Below are 8,920 nucleotides of genomic sequence, written 5' to 3'. Positions count from 1 at the left end.
AGGGGTGTGCCGTTTGAAACTCTTGTGACGAACAATACTGAATCTTCTGTTGCAGCACTCCGGAATTATCCTGGACTTGATTTGTATTTGTACTGTGAGTTATCAGTAAAGGTCTTGGCAGGCAGCCACGGAGTTGCTGCCAAGTGTTTATCTGTATTTGGCAGTGCTGAGCAGTCTTTTAGCCCTCGGCTGACTGGTTCGGGTGTGTGAGTCGGATGGGGGACAGAACATTGCCTTGTAGGGCCTTGGTAGCAGGGCCTGATCCACAGGCTACAATCCCACCTCCTCCATCCCAGAATTCTCCCCACAAAGGGCGAGACAGAAAATCCTGGAGCGATGGAAAGAGGATGCTAAGAACCCAAAAGGATCCTGACCAGGCAGCCCTGCCTGATTGGAAAAACCAGAACACGGAGGTCAGACCCATCTGGGGGCCCTTAGGTGCAACTACAGAAGTGACCTGGGAGTAGCTGTTCCTCTCTGCAGGCTGCCAGGCAACGCAGAGTAAGATTGTTGTGGGTTTCCCCACATCAGCCTTCGGTGATGGTCCCGAGGGAGATCCGTAGCTAAGCCTGGCATTTCCCTCAGAACAAGGAGCACCGAGGCAGAAGGATGGGACGTGCTCCCTTGCGGGAACTCTGGACAACTGCTGCCAATCGAAGCCACCCTCCCAGCGCTTGACCGCCAGTCTTTGGGGAGGCATCGGAGGCAAGACGAGACGCTCTTGGGGTCGACTTATGACCATTCAAAATTACAACAGCACTGAAAAAAGTGACTTGTGACCAGTTTTCGTGCTTACAACCATTGCAGGATCTCATTTAACGAATGTCTCGCTTAGCAACGTAAACTTTGGGGTCCGTTGTGGTCATAAGTCGAGGACTACCTGTATCGTGGAAGGCTTTAGCCAAAACCCTGAATCATAGCTGAAACCTTTTGGAAACCAGCTTGTGGGCCTTAATGATTGGATGTTCCTAAGACAGATCTGGACCTTCCTCCGATTCGGATGTTAAAACTTCTTATTCAGCGGCTCCCAACCTTTTTCTGTACCCCGCACCCCTAGAACGCTTCTGATGTATTCTCGCACCCCTTACAAAAGTTTGACATAATGGCAACAAATTATGCACATACACTATAATTTTGAAACTTCTAAGCCCAGGTTTTTGCACCCCCCGGAATATCGTCTTGCATCCCCAGAGAATATGAGCACCCCCGGTTGGGAACCCCTGTTCTTACTGATGTCTGTGCGGTACAAGTGGTCCCTGGCTTGTTAGAGTCGTAACTCGAGGCTCCGACATGACATTTGTAACATCCTGCAGTCATGTGACCACAACTTATGACAATCTTTGCCCCCCAAAGGGCATTTACTTCCACTGTCTTGCAAAAAACACCCATTGCACACAATGGATTCACTTCACCACCACCACAAAACATGCTACAAAATGAGGCAGGGTCACATGGTGACCCACTTAGCGACCATCATGATGTACGACCGTAATTCCAGGCTGAAGTACAGCCAAGTCGAGGCCTCCCTATAATGGGCAAGTGAGAAGCTACCTTACCATCAGCTTGGCCTCTTCTTCCTTCAGCCGCCTGGCCTCGTCCCTCTGGGCCTCCGCTATGGCCTTCTGGGCGTTGAGCGTGTTGATCATGTCCTCCCGCCAGCCGGACCTTTTCTTGGCCTCCTCCGCGGCTCGTTCCTCCTTGGCCAGCCTGTCCTCTTCCCAGAGGGCGGCGTAGGCGGCCTCCTCCCGCTCCTTCTGCTTGCTCAGCTCCTCCTTGAGGGCCAGCTGGCTGTCTCGGTCCTTACACACCTCCTTCATGTGCTGCTGGCTTAGTAGTAACCGCAACTCCTCACAAGTTTCTCTGGAACGAAATTAAGAAGAAGAGAAAATGTAATTTCCAGTTGCCAGATCCAATCTGGATCGGTCACCGGGACCAGAGATTTTTTCTTCCGGGCTTTTGGACGTGTGCCTAAGCCCCCCATCCTCAGGGAACTTCTCCCTACCGGAACGGGCACTTTGGGCTGTTCTACGCTTCGTATGTATGTGGTGCCTTCCTACCGGTTGATTGGTGTGTTGATGGCCGGTGATTAATTTTTAGTGCATATGAAGGGAGAAGGCTTTATATCAGGGGTAGTCAACCTTGGCTCTTTTATGACGCGTGGACTTCAACTCCCAGAATTCCTGAGCCAGCACAGCTGGCTCAGGAATTCTGGGAGTTGAAGTCCACGCGTCATAAAAGAGCCAAGGTTGACTACCCCTGCTTTATATGCAATTGGGCAAATAAAGATGCTACCGTAGGATAGGTAAGTATGGATACACGTTAGGCCCAAATGTATTTATTCATTGCATTGTAACCTACCAATTATAGGGCCCAAAGGCGCCTTTTTCCGAAGGCATCTGGACGTTCTTTGTTTTTCCTTGAAGATGTTTCCCTTCTCATCCAAGACACCCCTTCAGTTCATCCATTGTGAGAATCAACGCTCTCCCTGACTGCGCATGAGGCCACTCAGGGGCTCACCTGGGCCCCCGGGGCCACCTGAGACAGGTGCAATGGGTTGTGGAATCTTCTTGGACAGAGAACCACCCAGGGCATGTCAAATATCGAGTCCTATTTGAGACCACGATGACCCGGAGGACCGAGAATCTCCACAGGCGTTCCCGGAAGGGATGCTCTTAGATTTGGCTCACTTACCGGAACTGCTGCTCCCGTTTTTCCGCCACTAGTTTTCGCCGAGCCTCTTCCCTCTTCTCCCTCAGCTCCTTGGCTCTCATGCTCATACTGTTCTGACGGCCTTCCAGGGTCTCTTCCTGGGATTCCATTTCGGCAATGAAGCCCTTCTCTTCAGCTTCCAGGAGATCCCGAAGCCTGGAAAGAGACCCAGGCAATGGGGGGTTGTTTTCCAATCAGGCCACAAACCTTTTGCAAATGTTTAGGTTTAAGGTGGCCGGGGTTCAATTCCCAGAATTCCCCAGCTTTCCCAATTTTCAAATAAAGGAGCTTTGTACATCTCAACTCCCTGTTGTTATTCAGCCAAAGCTAAACCACATAATGCTTTAATGTTTGTTTCTTCCTCTGGGGTTTATGACTCTAGAAAGAGTGCAGAGAAGAGCAACAAAGATGATCAGGGGACTGGAGGGTAAAACATATAAGGAACGATTGCTGGAATTGGGCATGTCTAGTTTAATGAAGAGAAGGACGAGGGGGGACATGATACCAGTCTTCCAATATCTCAGGGGCTGCCCCAAAGAAGAGGGAGTCAAGCTATTCTCCAAAGCCGCTGAAGGCAGGACAAGAAGAAGCAACAGATGGAAACTGACCAAAGAGAGAAGCAACCTGGAATTAAGGAGAAATTTCCTGACAGTGAGAACAATTAACCAGTGGAACTACCTGCCTCCAGAAGCGGTGAATGCTCCAACACTGGAAGTTTTTAAGAAGAGACTGGACAGTCATTTGTCCGAAATGGTGTAGGGTTTCCTGCCTGAGCAGGGGATTGGACTCGATGACCTCCAAGGTCCCTTCCAACTTTATTATTATAATGATAATTTATGGTTCAACATTTTAGGTGAACGTGGCTTCCTTGATAGGGTCGACAGGCAGTACAGGTGGTCCTCAACGTATGGCCACAACTGAGCCCCAAATTTATGTTGTTAAGTGAGAAATATATGAAGTGAGTTTTGGCCCCTTTTACAATTTATTTTTTTTTGCCACATTTGTTGAGTGAACCATTGCAGTTGTTAAATTAGTAACACGGTTGTGAGGTGAATCTGGCTTCCCCCTTGACTTTGCTTGTCGGAAGGTTGCAAAAGGGGATCACGTGACCCCGGGACATGGCGACTGTCATAAATGTGAGTCAGCTGTCAAGCATCCGAATGCAAGTCACATGACCATGGGGACGCTACAACAATCGGAAATGTGAAAAATGGCCATAAGTCACTTTTTTCAATGCGGTTGTAATGTCAAACTGTCACTAAACGAGCAGCTGTCGAGGTCTACCTGGGTTGCTCAGACAATGAGGGGTCTCATGCCAGTTTTTCTCTCCTCAAGTCAGCCGAAATGAAAACCCACAAACCCCACAAACCCCCCTCCATTAGGAAAGGCCGGGTGCTTCCTCTCTACCTCTCTTTCCTCTCTTCCTCGCCAGCCAGGTAAGCCTGCATTTCCACGCCAATCCTCTTCTGGACCTCCTTGTGGACTCGCTTCTGTTCACTGATATCCTCCATTTTACCCTTAATGACCCCGAGCTCGTGGGATCTGGCGTAGCGGGCAAATTCATGGCGCTTTGCTTCCTGATCCCTCCAGTACAGGAGCTGCTTCTGGCTGTCCTCCGCTGTGTTGGGCAACTTGGCCCTCTGCAGGAAGAAATCCGATTTAATGGAAGCATCTGGTCACCTCTGCAGAAGAGAGGAAAGGGGCTGCCCCCTTGGCACCAAACAAGCTTTTGAGAGCAGTTGCCCATTCACCAGATTAATTCACCAGGTTAACACCACTTTACAAAGCTTTGGTGAGGAAATGCTGCATCCAGCTCTGGTCACCACAGTATAAGAAAGATGGGGAGACTCTAGAACAGGGTTGTCAAACTGCCAGCCCACAGGATGGATGTATCATAGCGAAACCGCGCCCACCCCATTGCCAGCAATGGGAAAAAAGTCATGATACGTTGTGATATGTCATGTGACGTTGCAAGTTTGACACCCCTGCTCTAGAAAGAGTGCAGAGAAGAGCAACAAAGATGATCAGAAGAAAAAATAAAAGATGATCAGAGGACTGGAGGCTAAAACGTATGAAGAACGGTTGCTGGAATTGGGTGCCCCTACCCTCTGGAATGAACTACCCCCCGAGATTCGGATGATTCCGGATCTCCTTACCTTCCGTCGCGCCCTCAAGACATGGCTCTTTCAGCAAGCGGACCTGACCTAGGGTGGATTTTATACTGGGTTTTTAGGAATTTGGAAGACACAACTTTAAAATTTGGTTTAATTCGGTTTTATAGGGGGGGATTGTATATATGCTTTGGTTTTAAATATGTTGTGCGCCGCCCTGAGTCCCGCAGGGAGAAGGGCGGCATATAAATTAAATTAAATAAATAAATAAATAAATAAATATGTCTAGTTTAGTGAAAAGAAGGACCAGGGGGGACAGGATAGCAGTCTTCCAGTATTTCAGGGGCTGCCACAAAGAAGAGGGGGGTCAGCCTATTCTCCAAAGCACCAGGGGGCAGGAAAAGGAACAACGGATGGAAACTGGTCAAAGAGAGAAGCAACCAAGAACTAAGGAGAAACTTCCTGACACTTAGAACAATTAACCAGTGGAACAACCTGCCTCCAGAAGTTGTGAATGCTCCAACACTGGAAGTTTTTAAGAAGATGTCTGAAATGCTATAGGGTTTTCACCCTGAGCAGGGGGTTGGACTAGAAGACCTCCAAGGTCCCTTCCAACTCTGTTATTCTGTAATCAAGGAGTGGCCGAAATGCCTAGGACTGGTTGAACATCCAGTTTTTCTGCATCAGTGTTTTGCAAAGGTGGCACCTCTAAGAAGTGTGGAATTTCCAGAATTCTCCAGCCAGCTGAGTTTGAAAAACATTGGTCTAAATCAGTGTTTCCCAGCATAATAATAATAATAATAATAATAATAATAATAATAATAATAATAATAATAATAATAATAATAATAATAATAAAGTTGATGACCTTTGGAGGTCATCTAGTCCAACCCCCTGCTCAGGCAGGAAACCCTAGACCATTTCGGACAAATGGCTGTCCAGTCTCTTCTTAAAAACTTCCAGTGTTGGAGCATTCACTGCTTCTGGAGGCAGGTAGTTCCACTGGTTAACTGTCCTCACTGTCAGGAAGTTTCTCCTTAGTTCCAGGTTGCTTCTCTCCTTGGTTAGTTTCCATCCGTTGCTTCTTGTCCTGCCTTCAGGCGCTTTGGGGAATAGCTTGACTCCCTCTTCTTTGGGGCAGCCCCTGTCTGCTTGTCTGCTTTAAGATGGGTGGACTTCAACTCCCAGAATTCCCCAGCCATTTCCCTGCTGGCTGGGGAATTCTGGGAGCTGAAGTCCACCCACCTTAAAGCAGACAAGGTTGGGAAACACTGAGCTAAATGCTCAATAGTCCCTTCATCTTTTATTTTTTAAGGAGGTAATGCCACACCAAGCCCTGGGCCGGAGCCCCTGCCCTTATGCTGATCCTCCAGGTTCAGAAGCAATCTATCCCTTAATCCCAGACTCACACTGTACAGGACCAACAGCGGCAAGCAGCTTCATTCCTTTTCATGCAAGTTATTAAAGTAGCGATACCAAATTAGGTTCTGGCGATTTGCAAAACCCGGAAAACATTGCAAGCCACCCAGCCAATGCATTTTATTATTATTATTATTATTATTATTATTATTATTATTATTATTATTATTATTATTAATTATTATTATTATTATTATTATTATTATTATTATTATTATTATTATTATTATTTGTTGTTTTGTTGTTGTTGTTTTGTTGTTGTTGTTGTTGTTGTTGTTGTTGTTGTTGTTATTATTATTATTATTATTATTATTATTATTATTATTATTATTATTATTATTATTATTATTATTAATCTGTGCCAGCTCCACATCCCGCCGGGACCTGCTGCTCTTTGGGCTTCTTAGAGGAAAACGCGTGTCCGGGGCTGCCTGCAGCTCCGACGTCTGGAGGGGAGGACCCGTGCTAGCTCGGTAGGCGGCTTCCCCCATCGCGAGAGCAAACGGGACGAAGCCTTGTTTGTGCCCGGGGAAAGCCGCGCGCGGCGGAACGGCCTTGAGGACTAGCTGCTTGGCTCGCGCCTCCCCCCCTTCACCAGGGCACTCCCCTTCCCCGTCGGCGACTCACGAGGGCCACGACGTAGGGCTTGGGGCCTGTCACCTCCCGGTACACGCGGCCCCGGTCGTCCATCATCCTGCCGGCCGCCTCTCGGACTCGCCGCGGGTTCCGACGCGCCGCAGTTGCCGCGGCAACCAACGCCGGGGACGGTGACGTCACCAGACAGGGGCGACCCCCGCCGGGGCCTCGCCTGGGGGATCCCCCTGCCTGGGAGGGGGCGAGGGGCTTTTGCAGCCAGTCCTTCCCCCCCCCCATTTATCCTAAGAGTTTCCTTGTTAAAAACTGCAGTTCCCAAAAAGTAATTTCAGCCAGTTCACGAATGAGCGAGGGAGATTGGAGCCTGCTTTTTGTTTTTTTACTGGCTTTACTTGACCGGAACAATGGTGACCCTCTGCTCTTTTGCCTCTTGTGGAAGACCCCCGAGGAAAGTTTCACGTGTAAGGCCAAATATCATCTGCTTCAGTTTTTAGAACTATCAATCTCGGGTATCAGTCATGGGCTGGATGAAAAGGGAAAGGATGTTGGAAAGAATTATGCAGGTTCACACAACCCAGACTAATAAAACATCCAGAATTCATTTAGTATATTATGCCCAAAGAAGCCACATTAGAATATTATTAGACAGGTGGAGATTATATTAGAGAACATTTACACATGCTAGATAATATTAGATAAATAGAGATAAACTCTATTTGTACACCTTTTAGAAGAGATTATAAAAAAGCTGAGAAGGAAATGAGAAGACCAGAAGTCAACACCCAGAGAATCAGGGATTAACGCCAGACTGACCAGCAAACAGAAAACAATACCCAGGAGAAAACAACAACAACAACAACACCCCCCCCCATTGGAAGGACCAGCTACTGGGTATAAACAGAAAGCAAACTTAACACTCACTACCATGTTACCTAGTCAGGTAATGAAACATTTGCAAATACAGTTAGTCCTCGAGTTACAACTATAATCGAGGCCCACAATTACAGCTTTAAATCATGATGGTCGTCAAGCAATGACCCAGCCTCATTTTACAACTTTTGTGGTAGTTGGTAAGCAAAAAACGGCGGTCATAAAATGAACTCGCTGTTTGCCATGGGGTAGTTTTTGCCAAAAGCCAGAAGTAAACGCCGTTCTTAATCGGGGTCATGTGACTGTAGGTGTGCTGCAAAGGGTTATAAATATGGGCTGGTTGCTAAGCGTCCAAAATGTAATAATGATAATGATAATGATGATGATGATGATGATGATGATGATGATGATGATGATGATAATAATAATAATAATAATAACAACAACAACAACAACAACAACAACAATAAAAAAGTTGGAAGGGATCTTGGAGGTCTTCTAGTCCAACCCCCTGCTCAGGCAGTAAACCCTATACCATTTCAGAAAAGTGGATGTCCAGTCTCTTCTCAAAAACTTCCAGTGTTGGAGCCTTCACCGCTTCTGGAGGCAGGTGGTTCCACTGGTTAATTGTTCTCACTATCAGGAAGTTTCTCCTTAGTTCTAGGTTGCTTCTTGTGGCGGATGTCAGAACTTTGAAGTCGGATCATAAGTTCCTTTTTCTAGATCTGTTGTAACCTTGGTCTCTAAGTGACTAGTCATAAATTGAGGATTACCTATAAACAACCAAACTCAGAGAACACCAACGACTCTACAAGCTAGATTAGAGCCTGGTCCTCACAACCCGCAGAGACAATGTCTGGATTGGCAGGGCACACCCAACTAGCGTGTATGCGTCACGCATGTCTCTGTATATATGACATCGTGCATCAGAGACAACCGTGAAGACGCACATCTTTATGATAGCCCCTTTGAAGCGTTGGAACGCACTGTGGAATACGGCATCCAGTTTTGGTCACCACGATGTAAAAAAGATGTTGAGACTCTAGAAAGAGTGCAGAGAAGAGCAACAAAGATGATTAGAGGACTGGAGGCTAAAACATATAAGGAACGGTTGCAGGAATTGGGGATGTCTAGTTTAATGAAGAGAAGGACGAGGGGGGACAGGATAGCAGCCTTCCAGTATCTCAGGGGCTGCCCCAAAGAAGAGGGAGTCAAGC

General features: G+C 47.2%; 1 protein-coding gene across 1 annotated transcript in view; it reads right to left on the bottom strand.

Annotated features, from left to right (window-relative positions):
- CFAP53 (cilia and flagella associated protein 53) overlaps window positions 1–6,932 on the bottom strand; it is a 15,085-nt gene extending 8,153 nt beyond the window's left edge. Inside the window, exons 1-4 of the mRNA XM_015812138.2 lie at window positions 6,867–6,932; window positions 4,117–4,349; window positions 2,692–2,865; window positions 1,557–1,860 (exon numbers count right to left, since the gene is read on the bottom strand). Of these exons, the coding sequence (XP_015667624.2) occupies window positions 1,557–1,860; window positions 2,692–2,865; window positions 4,117–4,349; window positions 6,867–6,932 (777 nt within the window). The remainder of the gene's footprint in view (window positions 1–1,556; window positions 1,861–2,691; window positions 2,866–4,116; window positions 4,350–6,866) is intronic.
- Window positions 6,933–8,920: the final 1,988 nt, after the last annotated feature.

The sequence above is a fragment of the Protobothrops mucrosquamatus genome, unplaced genomic scaffold (genome assembly GCF_001527695.2).
Source record: "Protobothrops mucrosquamatus isolate PMUCROS unplaced genomic scaffold, P.Mucros_1.0 scaffold70, whole genome shotgun sequence".
In the NCBI taxonomy this organism is placed as follows: Eukaryota; Metazoa; Chordata; class Lepidosauria; order Squamata; family Viperidae; genus Protobothrops; species Protobothrops mucrosquamatus.
Note: the sequence above shows the minus strand (reverse complement) of the source record. Positions and strands in the feature narration are given on the sequence as shown.